Source organism: Salvelinus namaycush, chromosome 1 (assembly GCF_016432855.1).
Source record: "Salvelinus namaycush isolate Seneca chromosome 1, SaNama_1.0, whole genome shotgun sequence".
NCBI classification, from domain to species: domain Eukaryota; kingdom Metazoa; phylum Chordata; class Actinopteri; order Salmoniformes; family Salmonidae; genus Salvelinus; species Salvelinus namaycush.
The window spans coordinates 25,391,786-25,416,412 of record NC_052307.1 but is presented as its reverse complement, the minus strand read 5'-3'; the positions used below and the strand labels follow the sequence as shown (position 1 = coordinate 25,416,412).

The window sequence follows — 24,627 nt, the reverse complement described above, 5'->3', positions numbered from 1 at the left end:
CTTATGGCTTGGGGGTAGAAGCTGTTAAGGAGCCTTTTGGTCCTAGACTTGGCGCTCCGGTACAGCTTGCCGTGCGGTAGCAGAGAGAACAGTCTATGACTTGGGTGACTGGAGTCTCTGACAATTTTATGGGCTGTCCTCTGACACCGCCTATTATATAGGTCCTGGATGGCAGGAAGCTTGGCCCCAGTGATGTACTGTGCTGTACACATGCCCCTTTGTAGCGCCTTATGGTCAGATGCTGAGCAGTTGCCATACCAGGCGGTGACGTAACAGGTCAGGAGGCTCTCGATGGTGCAGCTGTTGAACTTATTGAGGATCTGGGGAACCATGCCAAATCTCTTCGGTCTCCTGAGGGGGAATAGGTTTTGTCGTGCCCTCTTCATGACTGTCTTGGTGTTTGGACCATGATAGTTCGTTGGTGATGTGGACACCAAGGAACGTGAAACTCTCGACCCGCACCACTACAGCCCTGACAATGTTAATGGGGGCCGTTTCGGCCCGTCTACCATTCTTCTTGATTGATGCTATTGGCTCAGTGTGCTGCTGTCTGCATTGTTGTAAACACCATTAACCCATTAGGCTGCTTTGCTCTCCACACCATATCCCTATGCTCTACACAGTACTGTCCCGTCCATGAGCCATCTACACCCACAGTCTAGTCTGCTGAGCCCGACGCTGTGTCCCCCAAACACTAATGCTCTGCTTTAGGGACAATGCTACGCTGATCCACACGACCATGGTCAAAGTGAATGTGCTATTCTGTCAACTGAGGGCCTGTTGCTGAATAATAGATGGGCACCATGTGTCGGTCCGTACCACCCCTGGTTGAATGCCTGGATATCTTCACTTTCAGTTCTCAGCAGGTTTAGGACTACTCCTCTATGAAAGTGAGTGTGTCATTCAGAGGAGACAGTGACACATGGGGGTTGGATGATACAGTCAAAGCACAGTAAAATCATTCAGTATAACTAACTGGATAACTTTCTGAATATTCTCAAACCATGAATGAAGAGGCTGCTTATGTGATTCACTGGTCTGGGACCAGTGGTAGAACCAGCTGAGATGACCCTCTCCCTCAAACCACTCTTGCCCTCCATTAGAAATCACACATTTTGACGAATGTAAGTTAGAATATTTTTCCATCGATACATTTTTCTGGCTGTAGATTTGCTTTCCTTCAGGCTATTTTTGTTCAGCTGGTTTTGAGGTATTGCAGGGTCACATTTGCAGGAATTGTCAAAGCAGTTTTGCCCCTGTTCTCTCAGCAATCCCAAGACCAGAAAGCATTTAGCTGCAACACTTTCTCTTTACAGTATCAACAAGGTGGGTCATTTACTCCAGTTTACAGGTGTGTAACGTTATTGCTGGTATGGTAACACTAGCCCTCTACTACTGACATTGTCATGGCGGAAGCCTGCCTGCCCCTCTCACTCCACTGTCAGAGTGCACACACAAACCACTGGGGCATGCTGGGAAAACCAACTGTCTTTTTCGAATCATCAACGAGTGTTAGCTGGTGCAAGCTGGTTTAATATAATAATAATGCCTACTGGAGACTCGACAGTGCCAGTAGAATTGTCTTCTCCATGCAGGATGCAGCATAATGCAGATGCCTCAGTGAGCATGATTATTAACCATGTAGTAGTCATATTTATTTATAGTTTGCTGTTTGTCGTCACTGCAATGGAGCTTGTCTATCATTGTTTCCTGAACTGTATGCCAAAACACTTAAGGATACTTTAATTATTTTTATTTGTGTTTGGTTGAGTGGACAGCGGGGTATTATACTGGCTGTCATCAGTGTTAAGGGGGAATGTTTATAATGTAGTTGTTGTTGGCCTGTCCAGTCTGGTGAAAGTCAATGGGCTGCTCGCGGCATGTTACTTAAGAAGGTGGCTAATCCCTCTAATTTCACGTAGGTGCCTGAGATTAGACGGCGCAAACTAGCAGTGGCTTGTCAGGACAAACCCTACGTCAGCTCAGACAGGACCACCCACACACACACTCCATGTTGTGTGTAGGTCTACATGTTTGTGCTTGCTCCCACAAGGTATTCTGATTTTAGCTTTGAAACGGGGACAAGATACACTCTGGATACACTCTATTTTGCATATATTTGAGTTGATAACATAGATTTAGCTTGGCCCTCCACTGGTTGTACATTTACCATTCTACTGAGTGTATAGGCCACACTGATTATTTGAACTGAGTCTCATTGTACAGCAGTAGCTCCTATGGAACTGAAGGCTGTGGTCCAAAGCCTCTGATGATCAAACCCCAGACAGAACAGACAGATCATGTGGAGGGGAGCTGTCCTTGGCTTAGTGATGTGAGGCAGGCTGGATGACTCAGCCCAGGGCATGGCTCAGCGCAGGCAGCTACAGACAGCATGCTGGGAGAGCACAGGGCTGGCTACCAACAGGCCTCTCTGAGCAGCAGAAGCAGGCTCTTCTAATAGGACTGACTGTGTGTTTGTCCCAGTGAGTTCAGTGCAGGGTTGAAATGCTTTAGACCTAGCTGTGTCAGCAGTGAAAATAGACAAGGAAGCAGTTGTCCAGTAGCCTAATGCTCTCAAAGGCTTGATTTAGACCTGACTTGTTGTACAGGCTGCAGGTGCTCTGTAGTGCCTTATCTTCTGCATTCAAATGTACAGCCACCTCCCAGTTTGTATTGATTCTTCGCAGAGCATGCAGGCCCATCTAAAAAATAATCTACAAGATTCAGGAGGACAAACAAGCCTTGTTTCTGTGGTTTAGGGTGAGGTGCTGAAATGCCACTGCGGTACCAAGCCACCTGCACTGGAACGTGTCTGTTTATGGTGCTTGTGTGTGCGTGCAGCAGAGAGAAGAACCAATATGAAATCAATCTCTTATTCAGATTAGTGAAACTTGGTCCTGGCCCATATCTGTTTCTGCTCTGATCAGAACCTGGAGGTGCTTATTTAGCGTAGTGCATGTCAATGCAGCAGCACAGCAGAGCTCTCAACCAACCCCTCCGAGTATTGGCTCAGCTACTACTAGCCTATCGTTCTTAATCACAGACACACATACTACTCACCTTACAGCATTGTGATGCTACAACACTGCAGAACCACCAATCCTTCAAAACACCAGCTCTGCATCACTGACATAAATGCACTACTGTTACCTTTCTTTGAACAATGTGAGATACATGCACAGTATGTTAAGTTCCAGACAGTGCTTCTACTGAACCCTGCCCATCTGATGGAATTATTCTTTATGGAGGTAAAGGCCAGCTCCCTTGCTGTGTGTGAAAGGTGTGTAGATGAAAGAGCCCAGTGTTGTACCACGCATGGAACAAAGCAAGCCAGTACTGCCTCCTTGTTCAACAGAAACAAATAGTGGGCACAGCCAGCCACATACACAATCACTAGTGGTTTTGTGTGTCTGAATTAGCAGGTGAGCGAGATGGAGAGACCAACATAAGGGCCCTTTTGGAGCCTTGCCAGTTGCCCTGTGTCAGTACAATGTTCTTCTAATAGCCGGATGATGGAATCTCGCACTCTTCACTGTCTCCAGTCAGTGCTGCTGCTCCAATACCTGCAGTCTTTCTCGGTCTCGGCTCTACTGCTGACTCACCCAATGCTATTTTGAGCCGTCCTTTATCACAGCTCCCTCTGACTGAACACACATTTCACAACGTATCTTCCCAGCTAACTTTGCCACCCCCACTGTTTATCCAGGGTCATGAAGTGTGTGTGTGAGAGAGAGAGAGGGTGCACGTTGCCAGGGTTGCATGGTGTGCTGCTGTCATGAGGTAATGGACAGACTGGAGGATGTCTGCTCTGCTCACAGTCAGCCTCTCAGCAGCATCAGCAGCTAAGACTCATTCATTGAGGCTGAGCAGAGAGACTGGAGGAGGCTGACTGTCTATGACTCTGGGCTGATTCAGTCACTGTCGCTGACATTTGTGAAGGTCAAAGCTCATCATTTGGCTCAAGGGGGAACCAGTGTCACGAAGCGAACATTTGTCGCTCCATATTTAGCCATTTTCATGTTTATTGTATTCCGTTCTTGTTAAGTTGTCTGACATTGCAGCTGACTTCATTGGTGACCTGTGCTGAATGCAGAAATTTAAGCATCCTCTGCATTCTTTCTCACTCTCTCCCTCCCTCCACAGGAGGCTTTGCCATTGTGTTCCTGGTGCGGACCAACCAGGGGGTGCGCTGTGCTCTGAAGAGGATGTATGTCAACAACGAGCACGACCTGCAGGTCTGCGAGCTGGAGATCCAGATCATGGTGAGAACAGGCTCTGGGCTGGAGCCCTGCTTAGTCGGTCACTCAGTCCAACGTAGAATGCACACCTAGCTAATAGCTATATGGTGAGGCTCTTAGACAAAGGGGGCAAAGGATTGTGTGAGGTCACTGACTCGTTGGAAACCACAGGATCACTGTGCTTCTGCTATAGTGAAGCAGATGTAGAACCATAGAGCAACATTACACAAATCAAAGAAGAGGGTTGTTTTTATTCTGGAAGAGGTGATATGGGAGTGTGTGATTTGCTGACTATGGAAGGGGAGGGTTGACAAGACTAACTTAAACATATACAGAGAGGAGATGGAGGGAAGGAGCAGGAGGGTGGGTAGTAATAGAGTTTCACTCTTAGCCCAGTTGGAGCCTGATGCTGAATGTGTTGAATTGGCATTCATGCAGCTAAACTTCCCCCGCCCCCTTGGGCCTCCGTTGCCTAACTGGTCCCGTGTGGCTCAGTTGGTAGAGCATGGCGCTTGCAACGCCAGGGTTGTGGGTTCATTCCCCATGGGGGGACCAGGATGAATATGTATGAACTTTCCAATTTGTAAGTCGCTCTGGATAAGAGCGTCTGCTAAATGACTTAAATGTTAAATGTTAACTGGAGGCCATGCTGTAAGATAACTAGCCCCTGCAGCCACACCCTGGGGGGCATAATTGGTACAGGATGGCTATCATTATTACTTCCAGCCTTTTGGCATATCCTCATAGGCAGTAAGCTAGAGCAGAACGGTACACTCAGTCAGTCCAAAAAACAAACAAAGATCACCATTGTTATGGCAGCCTGTTTGGAACTTGAAAGCCAACCAGAGATGTATGAGGTTCTTTATATTCTCTAAAATATTAACCAATTGTGTGTTCAGAGGGACCTCGTGGGCCACAGGAACATTGTGGGTTTCCTGGACTCCAGTATAACTGCAGTGGGAGCAGGAGATGTCTGGGAGGTCCTCATCCTCATGGACTTCTGTCGTGGTAATTCTGCTCCTCTTTCCTTCTCAAGCGCTTTAGTGGTTTCATTAGTGCACAAACCTCATACCTATTTTTTCCCAAACCCATTGTAAGTCCTTCCTGGTTTGTTACAGGTGGTCAGGTGGTGAACCTGATGAACCAGCGTCTGCAGACAGGCTTCACTGAGGCAGAGGTGCTGCAGATCTTCTGTGACACTTGCGAGGCCGTGGCCTGCCTCCACCAGTGCAAGACGCCAATCATCCATCGAGATCTCAAGGCACGAGCACTTGTCTTCACACACACACACCTTCAGTCTGCACTTTACTTACACTTTAATGGTCTCATTGGCATTATCATGGCCTTTTAATCTGTTTTTCTTTAATACATGTCCTAGCTGCATATGTGTGTCAGCATGAAGTGAGCCATGAAGTGTATACATATGTTAAACGCTATTCGAAGATGGTCTCAGACACACAGATGACTCCTATCTCCTCTGCAGGTGGAGAATATCCTGCTCCATGACCGGGGACACTATGTGTTGTGTGACTTTGGCAGTGCCACCAACCGCTTCCAGAACCCTCAGACAGAGGGCGTTCCGCTGGTGGAGGAGGAAATCAAGAAGTGAGTGATTCTGAAGAGCTTCACCTCAACTGGAATACTGAACTCATGAAAGTGGTTTGATAGTTTTAGTCTAGTGAATCAACAAGTACAACAGGGTGGGATGTTGTGAGTTTAACTGTGCCAAGTGAACCCTGTTGAGGACATTTATCTGTGATTTGAAGTCCTTCCAAAATTGGTGTGCTCCCTTCCTTCCCATGTAAGGTACACTACTCTGTCATACCGAGCCCCAGAGATGATCAACCTCTATAATGGCACGGTCATCACTACAAAGGCAGACATCTGGGTGAGTTGGCATGCTGCTATATCACCATGAGAGATTATGACTGGTTTCTCTCCACTATATAGGGCGTTCACTCACTGCTCTAGAATGTGTGGAGAAACAGGGCAATTCAAGAGGGTACTGCAAAATGAATGTCAAAGTACAGTTTTCTTTTCCCTATGTCATTATAAATCACATAATCATTAGATTGTTCTCTAAAAAATGATAACCTTAATATACTTTCACTTGACAGTGTTGATGAAATAAGAACGTTCATTTGCTGTGACCGTTACCAGTTTAGACCTCGCCGCTCTTGGTTGTACCTCTTCCATACAGTATTTGGCATTGTGTGGTAGTACCATTTGGAGGACTTTCCACGGTTTGGACCAATCAAAATCAACTTGATACCCTTGTAATTTTCATCTTCAGATCCTTGGCTTTCATTGGCTATATTGGTGATCAATCTACTTTGGGGGGAGGGACTTTTCTGTGGCAATTTTAAAGGGAAAGACTCAGAAATACACAATGAAAACAGGAACAGATTGTCTTTGTGGAGGGTGGATAATGAAATTCAGTCTGTTAGCTTTGTAAATAAATATACAGTACCAGTAAAAAGTTTGAACACACCTACTCATTCAAAGGATTTTCTTTATTTTTACTATTTTCTACATTGTAGAATAATAGTGAAAACATCAAAACTATGAAATAACACATAAGGAATCATGTAGTAATCAAAATGTTAAACAAATCAAAATATATTTTAGATTGTTCATAGTAGACACACTTTGCCTTGACAGTTTTGCACACTCTTGGCATTCTCTCAACCAGTTTCACTTGGAATGCTTTTCCAACAGTCTTGAACGAGTAACCACATATGCTAAGTATTTGTTGGTTGCTTTTCCTTTACTCTGCGGTCAAACTTATCCCAAACCATCTCAATTGGGTTGAGGACAGGTGATTGTGGAGGCCAGGTCATCTGATGCAGCACTCCGTCACTAGTCCCACTAAGCGCAAACCAGATGGGATGGCGTATCGCTGCAGAATGCTGTGGTAGCCATGCTGGTTGTGTGCCTTGAATATTAAATAAATCACAGACAGTGTCACCAGCAAAGCACCATCACACCACCTCCTCGCTTTACGGTGGGAACCAGACATGCAGATCTAATCCGTTCACCTACTCTGCATCACAAAGACACGGCGGTTTGGTCCAAAAATCTCAAATTTGGACTCATCAGACTAAAGGACAGATTTCCACCGCTCTAATGTTCATTGCTCGTGTTTCTTGGCCCAAGCAAGTCTCATCTTATTGGTGTCCTTTAGTAGTAGTTTGTTGGCAGCAATTTGACCATAAAGGCCTAATTCGCACAGTCTCCTCTGAACAGTTGATGTTGAGATGTCTGTTACTTGAACTCTGTGAAGCATTTATTTGGGCTGCAATCTGAGGTGCAGTTAACTCTAATGAACTTATCCTCTGCAGCAGAGGTAACTCTGGGTCTTCCTTTCCTGTGGCGGTCCTCATGAGAGCCAGTTTCATCATAGCGCTTGATGGTTTTTGCGACTGGACTTGAAGAAACGTTCAAAGTACTTGAAATGTTCTGGATTGACTGACATTCATGTCTTAAAGTAATGATGGACTGTTGTTTCTCTTTGCTTATTTGAGCTGTTCTTGACATAATACGGACTTGGTCTTTTAGCCCTATTTGGTATCTTCTGTATACCACCCCTACCTTGTCACAACACAAATGATTGTCTCAAACACATTAAGAAGGAAAGAAATTCCAAAATGAACATTTAACAAGGCACACCTGTTAATTCAAATGGATTCCAGGTGACTACCTCATGAAGCTGGTTGAGAGAATGCCAAGTGTGCAAAGCTGTCATCAAGGCAAAGGGTGGCTGCTTTGAACAATCTCAAATATAAAATATATTTTGATTTGTTTATCACTTTTTTTCCCATATGTGTTATTTCATAGTTTTGATGTCTTCACTATTATTCTACAATGTAGAAAATTGTTGTTGTTTTTTAAGAGAAAAAAAAGAACTTGAATGAGTAGGTGTGTCCAAATGACAAGAGACATGGGGTTCGGACAATTTGTTTTTCAAATGCAATTCTCTATTGAATGGACATATTTGTATAAACCTTCAATTAATGAATAATTTTATGGGTGAACACAGTTGGCTTGATGCCAAGTTAACACAAGGTGTGCTGATGCTTTCTGTGCTGTGGTTCTGCAGGCTATGGGCTGCCTGCTTTATAAGCTGTGCTACTTCACCCTGCCGTTTGGGGAGAGCCAGGTGGCCATCTGTGATGGCAGCTTCACTATTCCAGATAACTCCCGCTATTCCCCGGACATGCACTGCCTCATCAGTGAGTAGCCATCCTCCCCATCACCTTATACTCACTGGTCCATGTGTGTGTGAGAGAGTCAAGGCTCTGCCTTTGTTTTCTGTCTCTGTTTTTCTCTGTGCCATTTCTCTCTTACACAGTCCCAAGTATTTTAGTACAATTAGTGAAATGTATTTGTATCATCATTACCAACCATATGTTTTTCCATTCATCAGGATACATGCTGGAGCCTGACCCTGAGAAGAGACCAGATATCTACCAAGTGTCCTACTTCTCCTTCAGGCTGGCCGGGATAGAATGCCCCATCCAGAACGTACATGTAAGTTACCTCACCATCAGTAATGACAACCGTACTAGAAAATCTCCCTGGAGACAAAGGTTACAACCAAATATTTCAAAGGGTCATAATGTAGAGCACCTTTTTAATTTTATCTGAATTGTTATCTTGCCCGTTCCTAATGCCAGGTGTAAATACATCATTGAAAGTAAGAGATGATATGTAAGGCACTGTACTAGATGTTATTTATTTTTAAACGTAAGAAGCTTTCACGTTTTATTGAAATGTTTTATTCATGTCTTATCGTTTTGGAAAGCAACATAAGTGTAGTGTAAAATGCCAGAAGATGGTGGAGCAGGGAGCTTTGTGATTGTTGCCAGTTGGCTGCCCTCCATCCCCTAGGCCCCTTTGCTATGCATTGATGGTGCAATGTCAGCATTCAATCATCTGACACAGCACATTTCAGACCACATTCCCAGAGAGGCATCAAAGTGGACATTCAAAGCTGATTCATGAAATCTGTAACTGATCATTGAATTGCTGCAATCATATGTCATGCAGAAGTTTATAATGATTAAGGGTCCTTGTTCCGGCTCTCTGACCGAAGGAAAACTTTTAAACTAGAAATCTGGGTGAAGCTTATTGATTTTAGTTGGGTAGTATATCTAAGCATAGTACTCTAACTCTTTTCACCTTCTCAGAACTCCCCTATTCTTACAAAACTCCCCGAACCAATCAGAGCCAGCGAAGCTGTGGCCAAAAAAAGTCAATCCAAAGCCAGGTGAGTGAAGAGCATAAGTATCTGGGCTTTTTTTTTTATAGTTAAATATGTCAAGCTCCAGCAATGATAACCTGCCTTTCCTTTCCCCCTCCAAGGCTCACAGACCCCGTCCCCACAATGGAGACCTCCATCGCACCCCGTTCACGCCCCAAAGCTGGAGGGACCCAGCCCATAGGCATCCTGCCCATCCAGTCAGCCCTCACCCCACGCAAGAGACCCAACATGGCTGCAGGAGGGCCCCAGCCCATAGGTACTCATACAGTACACTACCCTCTATACAACCTCTGCTTCTCAAAGCTTGAACCTTAAGGATCTGATGATGTGTGAGCTGAGGCCTGCTAGCAGTGAAAGTCTCTTATCCTGTAACAAAGCACCCACCAAGATGGGCATCCTGCATTGAAATGTTCAACATCTTTGGCTGACATAACATGGCCTTGTAATCCCAGTGGTTCAATTTGTCCAGCAGGACAAGGTTTGAATTAATGAGCCCTTGGTGACATTCATAGTCTATCTGTCCATATGCTTGTATAGAGACGGATAGGAGCTTCAAGCTTGTCTGTTTCAGTCCATTGTTATGAAGTCACCCTTATACTTGAGCTCCACTACGTATTGCTTTGCCATCAGTGTCGGTTAAATGTGACGTGTTACCTACTACACAGGGCCATGCTTTGAGAGCGGAGAGGAGCAGAGGGGAAGGGCATCTTATTCTATTTTCACCTACTGTACCATGTTCATTGATTATGCATAAGCACAATATCTTTGGTCCAGTTTTTTTGCAAGTACTCACTCAATTGTTGCTAGTGGGGTTGTACTGAATGATCCTTTAATTTTACAAGTTGCTTTTGTTTACACTGTGAACATGGTCATTGTAGCTAGCTAGCGTTTCTGCTAGCTAATAGCTTCTTGACTTCATAAATCTGGATAAAAGCCTCTGCTAAATGACAAATGTAAAATAAGCAGTGGTGTATAGTCAAGGCCATATACAACCACAATCGACTTTATTTCAATTCACAAGAGAATGAACACGTGCATCAGAGAATTGAACCGCAACGATTCTTGAGCTTGGACGCTGCCATTGGATGTGACGCAACGCGAGCGCGACATGGGCAGTATAGCAGCTTTCATTGATTTCAAAAGAAGCATTCCCTCAATGGCTGATGGCAATGCCGGAAGCCCAATGGCTGTAGTTTAGCAGGGCTGTTACAAGACAACCATCTTAACTGTATTACAGGTGTTTTAGCTGCCGCACAGCCTGCTGCTGCTGTCCAATCAGTTCAGCAGGCACTTGCTGCACAGGCCACATCCCCACTGGCTCAGACCACCTCTTCGCAACCCATGGCCACGCCCCAGCATCAGCAGGGTCTCTTCATGAAGCAGCAGGCAGCCGCCTTTTTCAGCCCACATCAGCAAGTCAACCAGGTGGGCATATCTCATATCAGTCTGCTAAAGGCACTATATATTACATTGTGTTGACAATCTTGTTGCCATTTGCCAATAATATGAAGTAATTTCACTGCAATATTCCATTTACTTTATCTAAATAGTATTAGTTGGAGACTCCTTGGTTATAAACATGGTCCCCTGTATGCTCATGCTGTGTATGTAAGGATGCCATTGTTTGTTTTGTATCCATTTATTGTCTAACTTGTTTCTATGCAGAGTGCACTTTTATCAGGACCTCTGAATAACCTTGTGCTTTTGAATTAAATTGAATCAAACTGAATAACTTTGACTTTGCAGAAACTCCCCTCTAATCTGTTAAACCAGTTCACCACATGTAAATACTGTAAATGACAAGTTTCATGAAAAACACAGGACTCAGAAGGGTATTTACAGTGGGGCAAAAAAGTATTTAGTCAGCCACCAATTGTGCAAGTTCTCCCACTTAAAAAGATGAGAGAGGCCTGTAATTTTCATCATAGGTACACTTCAACTATGACAGACAAAATGAGAAGAAAGAAAATCCAGAAAATCACATTGTAGGATTTTTAATGAATTTATTTGCAAATTATGGTGGAAAATAAGTATTTGGTCAATAACAAAAGTTTATCTCAATACTTTGTTATATACCCTTTGTTGGCAATGACAGAGGTCAACCGTTTTCTGTAAGTCTTCACAAGGTTTTCACACACTGTTGCTGGTATTTTGGCCCATTCCTCCATGCAGATCTCCTCTAGAGCAGTGATGTTTTGGGGCTGTTGCTGGGCAACACGGACTTTCAACTCCCTCCAAAGATTTTCTATGGGGTTGAGATCTGGAGACTGGCTAGGCCACTCCAGGACCTTGAAATGCTTCTTACGAAGCCACTCCTTCGTTGCCCGGGCGGTGTGTTTGGGATCATTGTCATGCTGAAAGACCCAGCCACGTTTCATCTTCAATGACCTTGCTGATGGAAGGAGGTTTTCACTCAAAATCTCACGATACATGGCCCCATTCATTCTTTCCTTTACACGGATCAGTCGTCCTGGTCCCTTTGCAGAAAAACAGCCCCAAAGCATGATGTTTCCACCCCCATGCTTCACAGTAGGTATGGTGTTCTTTGGATGCAACTCAGCATTCTTTGTCCTCCAAACACGACGAGTTGAGTTTTTACCAAAAAGTTATATTTTGGTTTCATCTGACCATATGACATTCTCCCAATCTTCTTCTGGATCATCCAAATGCTCTCTAGCAAACTTCAGACGGGCCTGGACATGTACTGGCTTAAGCAGGGGGACACATCTGGCACTGCAGGATTTGAGTCCCTAGCGGTGTAGTGTGTTACTGATGGTAGGCTTTGTTACTTTGGTCCCAGCTCTCTGCAGGTCATTCACTAGGTCCCCCCGTGTGGTTCTGGGATTTTTGCTCACCGTTCTTGTGATCATTTTGACCCCACGGGGTGAGATCTTGCGTGGAGCCCCAGATCGAGGGAGATTATCAGTGGTCTTGTATGTCTTCCATTTCCTAATAATTGCTCCCACAGTTGATTTCTTCAAACCAAGCTGCTTACCTATTGCAGATTCAGTCTTCCCAGCCTGGTGCAGGTCTACAATTTTGTTTCTGGTGTCCTTTGACAGCTCTTTGGTCTTGGCCATAGTGGAGTTTGGAGTGTGACTGTTTGAGGTTGTGGACAGGTGTCTTTTATACTGATAACAAGTTCAAACAGGTGCCATTAATACAGGTAACGAGTGGAGGACAGAGGAGCCTCTTAAAGAAGAAGTTACAGGTCTGTGAGAGCCAGAAATCTTGCTTGTTTGTAGGTGACCAAATACTTATTTTCCACCATAATTTGCAAATAAATTCATTAAAAATCCTACAATGTGATTTTCTGGATTTTTTTTCCTCATTTTGTCTGTCATAGTTGAAGTGTACCTATGATGAAAATTACAGGCCTCATCTTTTTAAGTGGGAGAACTTGCACAATTGGTGGCTGACTAAATACTTTTTTGCCCCACTGTACATGTGGCGAACTGGTTTGCACTTCTCAGAGCAATAACTCATCCCAAACTTGGCCAAATGAGACCGTAGGGAGAGGTTTTCCTGAGCACTGGTTGTGTTTTTCCCACTATCCTATCCCTAAGCAGCATCAGCTGGTGCAGACCCTCTACAAACGGCAGCAGCCTCCCATGCCGGCCCCCCAGAGCTCTGTGGCTATGCAGCCCAAAGCTAGTCCTGTTGCTCCTCTGCAGCCACCAGCCGGCCCTGTGCCCCCCTCCCCCCAAACAGCAGCTCCCCCTCAGCCTGCAGCCACAGGACCTGTGGCACCTGATTTCGACTCTGACTGTGACTCTGAGCCCACGGTAACCTCCCTCCCCTCTGGCAGCCTGCTGCTCTTTGGGACAGGGGGGCTAACGGGCCCTCTCCTTCTGTCTGGGGCCTTCGAATCTAGCTAATCACCTAACACTGACTTTGTATGCATTCTACATTTGAATTGGATTAGTTCCCTTTAAAATAACTGCATGTTTTATTGATCTATGTAAAAAATTCTAGAAATACTTGCTCTTGGATTTGTCCTGTATCCTGTAAACATCAGGGCTGCAATAAGGTGTAAACAAACAATGTAAAGACGGTCATCTTTTAATCTTTTTAGTCATTTTTTTCTAACATCAAAGATAGATATTTCATGCTTTGCATAGTGTTCAAAGATATACAACCAAAAAGATGAGTTTTAGAAGCTGTCTGGCTGCTTTTCCTTTCACTATGGTTAATGTCTAAGGTTGTCATGAAACATCTCTGTCTCTGGAACCTGTCACCTCTGTCTCTCTTGATTCCTGTATTTTGTTATTTATTGTTCTGAATCTTCTAAATCCAACCTCTCAACAACAAAAAATATAATGAATAACTGATCATCCTCAAGACCCTACATTGGCGCTTTGCCACTAATCAACCATGTCTTTTCACTAACCAGTAGAATGTTTCAATATGGTTTTGCAATGGTTCTGTATTTTGGGATGCAATGAAATAATATCCTCTCTTAGAGAATGGCTAATCAACTTGTATCAACCTGTAATTTTCTTCCTTCTCTCCCTGATTTTCATATTCCGTGTGATATTTTTCCTAATCTTCATGACTGTCTTTCCTCCCCAGCCTCTGGCATCTGGCCGTGGGCTCCACAAGGTTGGCTCCCTGACGCCCCCCTCCTCCCCAAAGATGGGTCCCCGGGGTGGCCACAGGCGCATACTGAGCGATGTCACCCACAGTGCTGTGTTTGGGGTCCCAGTCAGCAGGTCCACCCAGCTACTGCAGGCGGCTGCAGCCGAGGCCAGCCTCAACAAGTCCAAGTAATCTGAATTAACTAATCTCAATGAACTAACAATCAACTGTCCAATTATTCTACTGACACAGAGAGAGAGATTCAGGCCAATGAATATACAACAGACAACCGTATAAACACCCCCTTTATAGCCCAGTTTAACACAGGAATAAACCGTCTATTCAATCTACAATAGACTTTTAATTCACCCATATTTGCTTACAAGCTCTTTATTTGCACAGACTTGTTTGTACATAAGATAAATGAGATGGATGATTTCCACTGTAACCTTTGTTTCCGTATGTGTGTTGTAGGTCAGCCAGCACCACCCCGTCTGGCTCCCCCTGCTCCTCCCAGCAGAGTGTGAACCAGCCAGGTGAGGGCGGTGCCCAGACAGCTCCCTTTGCACCGACTGGCAGCTGGAACCCGTTTGGTGACGACAACTTCTCCAAGCTCACTGCTGAGGAGCTACTCAACAAGGATTTTACCAAGCTGGTCGAGAGTAAGACCACAATGCCCAATCTGTGTATACACTTCTGCAAGTGCAATGGATAGGTGGTAGATAGAAAAAAGCGTCACCTCTGTTCATTTACCTAATTGTGTATGTCTTTATGACAGCTACAACAGGGGAGAGGGCCAGCCTCTCCACAGAGAACCTCATTCCAGGTCTGCAGCCTGTCTCTGCTGCTGGTGCTACAGGCAAGGCTTTCCCAGGTAAGGCTGTCCATGTTTTCAACAGCTCTCCTCCCTCTCCCTGTGTCATACCTACATTATTATCCCTCCCTCATCTCTACATATTTCCCATGAGGTGTCCTCATGTGTTTTTAGGTGTTGGCTTCATCTCTAAATTTAAGACAAATGTTTTCTCAATTTTTCCTAATTTACAATGTATTAATATTGGTTTGTGTAGTTGTTGGTTTAGCTTCTGTAACTTCGTAGCAAGTACGGTATGCATGTGCAGTGCTTTATGTTGCGTCATGATTCGGTGTCCCGTATATATCGGTCCCAGAGACATCCAACTGTCCCGTGTTCTAGAAAGCCCTTCTAGCCAATCAGAAACTAGTATTCAATAATGTTGTTTATTGTGTTGTCCTCAATGACATCTTGTTGACTTCAATTAGATCAATAACTGTAAAAAACCTCAACATCCTTCCTCCCCCTATTCTCCTGATAGCTCTCATTCTTTCTCTCTTTCTCCCTGTGTGATGTTAAGCTGAGAGATCTGCTGACATCCTGAGTTTGGATGCAGGCTCAGAGATGTTGAGTGGCCCGGACCCCTTTAACACACTCTCCCTCTCTGACACTCCAGGTAATGCCCTTTTCCAGCATGCAACATTGTTGTGTAATGAAGTGGCACGTTCCAGTTGTCTGTCCTGCCAACATCAACCCTCCATCCAGTGTTTTTCAGTTCTTGCACATAGATGTTCCTGAGACAATCATGTTGGTGGATTGTATACACTACATGGCCTAAAGTATGGACACCTGCTCGTCGAACATCTCATTACAAAATAATGGGCATTAATATGGATTTGTTCCCCCTCTTTGCTGCTATAACATCCTCCACTCTTCTGGGAAGGCTTTCCATTAGATGTTGGAACATTTTTTGCGGGGACTTGCTTCCATTCAGCCACAAGCATAAGTGAGGTCAGGCACTGATGTTAGGCAATTATGCCTGGCTCGCAGTCAGTTTTCCAATTCATCCCAAAGGTGTTCGATGGAGTTGAGGTCAGGGCTCTATGCAGGCCAGTCGACAAACCATTTAGGTATAGACCTCGCTTTGTGCATGGGGACATTGTCATGCTGAAACAGGAAAGGGCCTTCCCCAAACTGTTGCCACAAAGTTGGAAGGACAGAATCGTCTAGAATGTCATTGTATGCTGTAGCATTAAGATTTCCCTTCACTGCAACTAAGGGGCCTAGACCAAACCATGACAAACAGCCCCAGACCATTATTCCTCCTCCACCAAACTTTACAGTTGGCACTATGCAATCGGGCAGGTAGCGTTCTCCTGGCATCCGCTAAACCCAGATTCGTCTGTCGGATTGCCTGGTGGTGAAGCGTGATTCATCACTCCAGATAACGCATTTCCACTGCTCCAGGGTCCAATGGCGGCAAGCTTTACACCACTCCAGCCGACGCTTGGCATTGCGCATGGTAATCTTAGGCTTGTGTGCGGCTGCTTGGCCATGGAAAACCATTTCATGAAGCTCCCGACGAACAGTTATTGTGCTGACGTCACTTCGAGGCACTTTGGAACTTGGTACTGAGTGTTGCAACCGATTTTTGTGCTACGTGCTTCAGCACTCTGCAGTCCCTTTCTATGGGCTTGTGTGGCCTACCACTTCGTGGCTGAGCTGTTGTTACTCCTAGACGTTTCCACTTCACATAACAACACTTACAGTTGATCGGGGCAGCTCTAGCAAGGCAGCATTTGAAGAACTGACTTGTTGGAAAGGTGCCATCATTGAAAGTCACAGCTCTTCTTCAGTTGGGGCGGCAGGTAGCCTAGTGGTTAGAGCATTGGACTAGTAACCGAAAGGTTGCAAGATCGAATCCCCGAGCTGACAAGGTCAAAAATATGTTGTTCTGTCCCTGAACAAGGCAGTTAACCCACTGTTCCTAGGCCGTCATTGAAAATATGAATTTGTTCTTAACTGACTTGCCTAGTTAAATAAAGTTAAAATAAACATTTTAAAAAGGCCATTGGCAGTATGTTTGTCTGTGGAGATTGCATGGCTGTGCTTGATTTTGTACACCTGTCAGCAACTGAAATAGCCAAATCACTATTTTCAAGGGATGTCTGTTTTTGGCATTGTAGTGTATGTCCTATAGCTCATGTCGTTTTAAATCCAATTGTATATATAATGACTCTGAGATTACATGGCTTTGCTCTGTCGTGCTATTGTCCCTGTCCTGTTAGCGCAGTAAACGCACTCATTGATTCCCTTTCAGCTCCTATGAATAGAGACCTTAGCTGGATCGCCTCACACTTGTGGACCCGTGCCTCTAACTGCACTGTTGCCTGATTACCAGAAGGACACATTCTACTTTGTTAATTGGATTGCTGTACTGTAGCCTACCTCTGGAGGTGCCTGCTTCAGAATGCCCTTCTCACTGAGAAAAGTGGGAAAGTTTACCATCACATCTGAGCTCTTCCTTCAGTTGGTAGTTGACTGCTTTTCCAAATGGCACAGGAGCAATACACTGTCTTAGCTCAGTCTGGTCTGTGCAAAGGCCCACAGAGTGGCTCCAGTGACAGTCAAACAGTCTGTGGGGACTGAGACTGAGGGGATAAAAGGCAGCCTGTGGCTGTTACATAAGCAGGGTGTGGTTATTCTTCTCTGTCCTCTCCCCACTCACATATTCTTCTACACAGTGTTCTCTATCCATCAGTGCCCTAAGGATTTACTTGCAGCACAGCACAGGTAGAGTCGACAACAGGAACTGCATCCCTGCTGTTGTAACCTTTATTTATTTGACTAGACAATTCAGTTAAGAACAAATTCTTATTTACAATGACGGTCTACATCGGCCAAACCCGGACGACGCTGGGCCAATTGTGCGCCGCCCAATGGGATTCCCAATCACGGCCGGTTGTGATACAGCCTAGATTCATACCAAGGTGTCTGTAGTGACGCCTCTAGCGCTGAGATGCAGTGCCTTAGACCCCTGTGCCACTCGGGAGCCCAAATGTCTCTGTTGGGAGAGCACTGCACAGTGTCTGCATTGGAAAGAGAATCTGTTTCCTCACAGATCAGTGCATGCTGCTGCGATATGGTGCCAAACGAGAAGTACACCAGAGCCATACATCTAAATATGGCTCTGGAATGCACAGCTGTTGTATCATAGCAGTTTGTTAGCATTGACCTACCACCTATGACCTTTATCCCTTAGTGAAGGCGGCAAATGGGCAGCTGTGCTGTGTCATATTCTGAGCCCACACCCCCTGCCCAAGGTCCTCTGTCCCCCCATAGCAGCCAGTCACCTGTAAGTATGTATGGAGAGGAGGTTTTGACCCAGAAGATGCTCTCACACGCATGCACCTGGTTTGCACTCAGGCTGTTTGGATGTACTAACCTGCTGGAGAGGCACATATCCTGAAGACAGTTCTCCTGCTTTGTCTGTGACACCTGGCACACCCAGCAAAGCTGACTTAACAAGGATGCCTTCAGTCCGGTAGTGCTGGGTGATCCAACACTTTTTCACTGATGAAAGTGAGGAGTCATGTAAGGACAGTCAGTGATGTCGGCCTAGTCTGTGGAATGGCGCTATGGTAGCTAACCCCTGGTATGTTTTTTGTATAGGCTGACATTTTGCTCCTTGAGACTATTTGGCAATGCTTGTCTGCCATATTGAAATGAATCTGTCAACTAATGACCAAATACAGATGAGATAATGACACTAGCTGCTAGTTGTTTGTCTTTGTCTCAGTTTGGTTGGATGGATTTATGTGTTGATGGTTTAAGACGATCAGGGTACACACTCCCTTTTGAAGGCATGCTGTTTCGTTCCACTACCAGTTTGACATGAATGGTATTAATACAGTGGGCCCAGCTGAAATAAACCTGTCCTCTACTCAAGCATGGTCTGTGATTTCTATCACACTAGGATTGTTTTTATTTTTTCCTAATCTTTTTTTATGCCCCTCTGCTGAATAGGAAAGCAAGAGGGACAGGGCTGCCTCATGGCAAAACATGACGCAGCCAGTAGAATATTGACAAATCCAAGAACCAACCATTACTACCCCTTGTGAGCGTTACCCTCTACCAACTAATGCTCATCTTGATAGCATAATTAATTACCATGTTCTCAGTGGTACCTAAATGAGCCTTCTTCTCTTTTCTCCCTCTACTCCTACTTTGCTTATGCAAATTCTCCCTTCCTTTCCTCTCTTTCTATGCCTTTCTCCTTCCTGGTCCTCCCTCTCCTTTTCCTGTCTCTCTGTTTGGATGGCTCACAGAGAAGCTGATTGAGGGACTGAAGTCCCCTGAGACTTGTCTGCTGCTCCCTCACCTTTTGCCCCTGGCTGACCCCTTCAGCAGCTGTGGAGAGGGCAACAGCAATGGTATCAGGCTATCCTGACTGCCTGCCTGTCTGCATGCCTGTCTCTCCCCTTCCTGTATCCTCTCCAGATATGAGAGATGCTTCTGGTTGTTTATGAACTCAAATCAGTCTCATATACTTTATTACCTGGAGCTTTTTTTTATTCCTTCTCGTTCATTTCTTTATCCTACCATGTCTCCTGTTCCATTTTCAGCAGCAGCTAAGGCTGATATGTATGTGGACTCTCTGATCCTGGGTCTGGACACAGCCTCAGCCAGCCTGCCAGGTTAGTGCCCTATACCTTACTGTTTTACCACTCCTCTATCAGCCTTGAATTATAGTTAGTATTATTGCCGTACATCAGTTGGCGTGCATGAATGAATGCACAGCTCTGTGTGTGAGGCCACAATGCATTGGGATAACACAGAGGGATTTTCCTTCACTAAGATTGAGTGTTCTTTCTGCCATCAACGTCATACAGGCATATCAGTCTTGATTCAGGAGCTTAGTTGTGGTTTTCTTTGTTTTAACTATTGCTTGGTGTTGAAAGGATCAGGTCATTTATCAGTAGCCTGCTCAAACATGCCCTGCCAGGCTGTGCTGACAGGTTTGCTTGCAGCAAAATATTATTCCCTGTCACCATTTATTTATTGCTGTCAATGAAACTGTCTGGAATGGTTGTGACAGCGAGCGCCTCGGTTTATCGCAATGATCCGTTACTATGACGTACTCTTAAGGGTGAACAGGAAAACATTTGCAGCGCACTGTTGATTAGCAGTGCTGATTCTGCTCCAGATGAACATGAGCAAAGTGTGAATGTTTGTGTAATGGCTGACATTCCCTGCAGCCAGTGAAAATAGGCTGGAGCTGGGGACAAGGCAGCTACTGCTGAGCAATAGAGCGTGTCTGCTGCCCCTGGGTTTGACCTCTCCACATCATTCAGTGGGCAGTTTTTTTTTTTTTTTTTTCAGCTTTTGGTTGTAGTGGAAATCTGCTCCACTAGAGGACACTAATGGACCATGGACCTGTCATTGGTCCAACTACTACATACAGCACAGTACCATTACTAGTCTGGGGTTTGAGCAGGGTACTACTTGGAGGATAAATTTACACTGAGTATACCAAATATTAGGAACACCTTCTAATATTGAGTTGCAGCCCCCCTTTTGCCCTCAACTGCCTCAATTTGTCGGGGCATGGACTCTACAAGGTATCGAAAGCGTTCTACAGGCATGCTGGTCCATGTTGCTGCCAATGCTTTCCGCAGTTGTGTCAAGTTGGCTGGATGTCCTCTGGGTGGTGGATCATGCTTGATACACACAGGAAACTGTTGATTGTGAAAAACCTAGCAGCGTTGCAGTTCTTGACACAAACCGGTGTACCTGGCACCTACTATCATACAATGTTCTAAGGCACTTAAATATTTTGTCTTGCCCATTCACCCTTCGAATGGCACACATACACAATCCATGTCTCAAGGCTTAAAAATCCTTCTTTAACATGTCTCCTCCCCTTCATATACACTGATCTGATTTTGAAGTGGATTTAACAAGTGACATCAATAAGGGATCATAGCATTCACCTGGTCAGTCTCATGGAAAGAGCAGGTGTTCTTAATGTTTTATATACTCAGTTTATAAGAGGAAGCTCACATTTACTTTTGGTCTGAACTTTTTTCTGTGGGAAGAGGGTGAGCAAGCTTATTAACCCAATGCTTTCCCCCCCCTGTTTGGGCTAATGGCCTGTTTACTTTCTTTCCTTCTTCCTCCCTACATCCTGGCCCCTGTGCTCTGGCCTCTCCTCCCTCAGACCCTCTAGCTGGGGAGGACACTCTGCTGGGCTGCTCTCTGCTGTCTCACACCTCCACCCCTGGGGCTCAAACTGTCTGTGTACCTCCATCCTCCTGCTCCTCTGCCCCCGCAGGCTCTGCCTCCTGTCTGGATGAGCTGGCTCCTGTCTCATTTGGCACTGCCCAAGCACCTGCTGGTAAGACCCTCTCACCAGCTGTCATATACTGTACACTGAGTGTACAAAACATTAGGGACACCTTCATAATATTGAGTTGCACCACCTTTTTCCCTCAGAACAAACAGCCTCAATATGTTGGGGCATGGACTCTACAAGGTTTCAAAAGCGTTCCACAGGGATGCTGGCCCATGTTGACTCCAATGCATCCCACAGTTGTCAAGTTGGCTGGATGTCCTTTGGGTGGTGGACCGTTCTTGATATTACACGGAAACGGTTGAGCGTGAAAATCACAGCAGTGTTGCAGTTCTTGACACTGAAACCTGTGCGCCTAGCTACCATAATACTACCATACCCCATTCAAAGGCACTTAAAAAAGTTATTTTGCAGGGTTTGCACAAGGTTTTGCACAAGGTGCAATACATGAATTTGGCACTCTGAAATTCAACTACTGAATCAACTACTAACTACAACTGAATGAACTACTAAATCAAACATTTTCTCAAGTTGGTACTTCCAAAGTACTTTAATTAAAATGAGATGAAAACAGAAAATGATCAATTATGTTAATATTATAAATATTAGAAAATGTATTGGTCGTGCAAGTTAATTTCCAGGCAGTCTACTGAGTTTTATTTCCTAATGAGTTTTGCACTCTAGTTGCCAGGAGAACTCGCTCATTCCACCTACACTGCCACTCAGCCAGGCAGGTACAGAACTGACTGATTAGGTGCCACCAAACGTCACATCAATAGCTAAAATGCCGGTCAAATGTACAGTAGATTCCTCCTGCCTGGCAGGATATTGATGTTTATGAATGAGTTTTGCCAGACTCAACCAAGGATGTAGTGGAGGGTGAGGGTAAACACCGTTTACTTACCTTTATATTTGGGAAATGGCGTTTAATCTCCCGGATTTGCCTTGTTAGCAGCGCGTTCATTCACTACTCTGTCCAACGGGAAACTCCGCCTATTATGTAGGCCGAGAGGGGAAATGAACTACCTCAGACCAGACATACAGTGGCAAGTAGCAGAGGGACGCCGCTGATAGTGGGAATTCTTTTAACATCCCTTGACTCCTGCTGTGTCAACAGACATCCCCAAACAACCCCCCCCCCAGTGTACAACTGGTAAATAGTCGCTTATATTTCAGTCAGGTGTCTAGCTAGCTAGGTAGTCCAAAGGCTCTGGCTGTTAGCCAGGTAGCTAGCTATAACTAGCTGGCTAGAAGGATGAAGTTAGAAGCTAATGTTGAATGAAACCTGACCTCGGCAGGAGCAGTTGACTGAAATTAAGCTAGCTGTAATCCAAAGATGGGCTACTTTAAATTCTCATAACAAAATACCTTTTCTTTATAGAGTAGTGAGACAGACAGTGGTGAGTCAAGCTGCAAAGGAGATACACAGAGAGAGGAAGCATTGAAGCAAGCAGGGAGAGAGGTTAGTAGTACAGTGGTTCCCAAACTTGGGGTCCGGGACCCATGTGGGTTCCCCAGAAATGTAAATTGTGTCTTTAATCTTATCAAAGACATAACTTCATTTTCTTCTAATGGGTATAGAATAAAATATTTTTGACTCTACGAATGGCTTTTTACACCGTCAAATTTCACTTTCATGTCATTTAGTGAAATATAAAGACAATTTAATAATATGTATACTGAACAAAAATATAAGTGCAACAATTTCAAAGATTTTACTGAGTTAGAGTTCATATAAGGAAATCAGTCAACATCATCAGTACTGACTTACCACTCATAGTAAATAAAGTGAAACCCGTATTATTGAGTTGAACTTGTAAGGTAGTGATGACTGCGACTAGAAACAATTGCATAATAGGAACTATAACAAATTGGTGATCCTTGAAAATTAATATTATTGCTTGAAAAAGTACTTGAATTTGACTTGTACTGTCTGTATGAATCCTGATCTTGCCCATTCACCCTCTGAATGGCACACATACACAATCCATGCCTCAATTGTCTCGAGGCTTAAAAATCATTCTTTAACCTTTCTCCTCCCCTTCATCTACACTGATTTGAAGTGGATTTAACAAGTGACATCACCTGGATTCACCTGGTCAGTCTGTCATGTTTTGTACACTCAGTGTGTTACCTGTGTAAACGCCCCTCAGCAAGTCTGACCTCAGACTTATGTTCAGCAAAAACTAAACCACACGCCTGCAATATCTCTCAGCTTTAACGCCCAGTCAAAACACTAAAATACATGTTCAAAGGCAAGTGACCTTTGAATGTATGATGTTAAACTATCATATTAGTAATATCAAGATCAGCCGACAGGCTGACCTATCGGCAGCCTGTATCAACAGCCCTTCATAGTTCAAACAGTGAGGTATTAATTTGTAGCGCTATACAGCAGCCACACCATTGTGGGATCTTCTGCAGACCCTTGACTCATTTACAAAAGCCACATCAGATGCATGGCTTAGTACTAACGTTGTGACTGCTCTGGCTGCATCTGTCTCTGTACTCCCTGCACCCCCCCCCCCCCCCCCCCCCCCCCCCCCCCCCCCCCCCCCCCCCCCACTCGCACTCTTCTGGGCTGCGCTAACCTTCCCCCTCCACCTTCACCTCCTCTCCTCCACCTGCAGACTCTGCTTACCTCATGTCGGGCTTCCAGCCACCCGAGGCTGGGGAGAAGGGCACTGAGGACGAGTTTGACCCCATCCCTGTGCTCATCAAAAACACCAACAACCAAGGTATGTAAGGTAGACCAGCAGAATGTAGATATGGTTTGGATCCACGTGTCTCGTTGATCCACACAGATCTTCTGAAGACCAGAGTACTGTTCTGTATGAGCTGTCTTCCTCAACTTATATAACCCAAGGTGACCATGAATGAGCACAGTCATCGCTGAGAAGACCCTAGATAACACCTTAGTTCATCACTTACACCTGATGAGAGCGACTATAGCTGGATTGTGCTGTAACCTTAGCTAGCCCTCGTCCTAGCATGCTCTCACATCGGTGGGTTTCTCTTAGCTTTCTCGCATTCACTTTTCATTGGTTGAACGTTGTCAATAAGAATTCCGATCAAAGGGCGGCACCGTTCTGCAGTTGTTTTGTACAGTCTGTCAGAACAGAAGCACCAAAGGCAGAGCTTTAAGGAGTAGTTCTTCTAGAGGGTAGGACGACTTACAATATGTTCTCCCAGCATGCTTTCCCTGAAATCCTGCGGCTGCATATAGATAACATCAGCTTACTTTCTGTATCTTTCTTCTCTTCCCCCTGTCCCTCATTCACCCCTGTCTGCTCCTGTCATTCTGCTCTCTTCTCCGCTCTCTTTCACCGATTCTCAATTATTTGCCATTATATGTTCTGGCCTCTGTTCTCTGTCAAATTCTTTCTCTAAATATTACTCTCAC

General features: G+C 44.9%; 1 protein-coding gene across 4 annotated transcripts in view; it reads left to right on the top strand.

Annotated features, from left to right (window-relative positions):
* The window catches only part of LOC120019212 (AP2-associated protein kinase 1-like), a 42,899-nt gene that overhangs the window by 12,420 nt on the left and 5,852 nt on the right, over positions 1-24,627 (top strand). For 2 of the 4 annotated variants that reach the window (XM_038962563.1, XM_038962750.1), the window contains exons 2-19: positions 4,144-4,262; positions 5,138-5,246; positions 5,357-5,499; positions 5,722-5,843; positions 6,045-6,126; positions 8,338-8,470; positions 8,665-8,768; positions 9,428-9,507; positions 9,603-9,757; positions 10,739-10,926; positions 13,071-13,286; positions 14,074-14,267; positions 14,554-14,741; positions 14,858-14,953; positions 15,453-15,548; positions 19,498-19,569; positions 21,093-21,269; positions 23,855-23,962. In XM_038962563.1, coding sequence (XP_038818491.1) covers positions 4,144-4,262; positions 5,138-5,246; positions 5,357-5,499; positions 5,722-5,843; positions 6,045-6,126; positions 8,338-8,470; positions 8,665-8,768; positions 9,428-9,507; positions 9,603-9,757; positions 10,739-10,926; positions 13,071-13,286; positions 14,074-14,267; positions 14,554-14,741; positions 14,858-14,953; positions 15,453-15,548; positions 19,498-19,569; positions 21,093-21,269; positions 23,855-23,962 — 2,382 coding nt within the window. The remainder of the gene's footprint in view (positions 1-4,143; positions 4,263-5,137; positions 5,247-5,356; positions 5,500-5,721; positions 5,844-6,044; positions 6,127-8,337; positions 8,471-8,664; positions 8,769-9,427; positions 9,508-9,602; positions 9,758-10,738; positions 10,927-13,070; positions 13,287-14,073; positions 14,268-14,553; positions 14,742-14,857; positions 14,954-15,452; positions 15,549-19,497; positions 19,570-21,092; positions 21,270-23,854; positions 23,963-24,627) is intronic. The other 2 variants (XM_038962676.1, XM_038962615.1) reach the window with 2 other exon arrangements.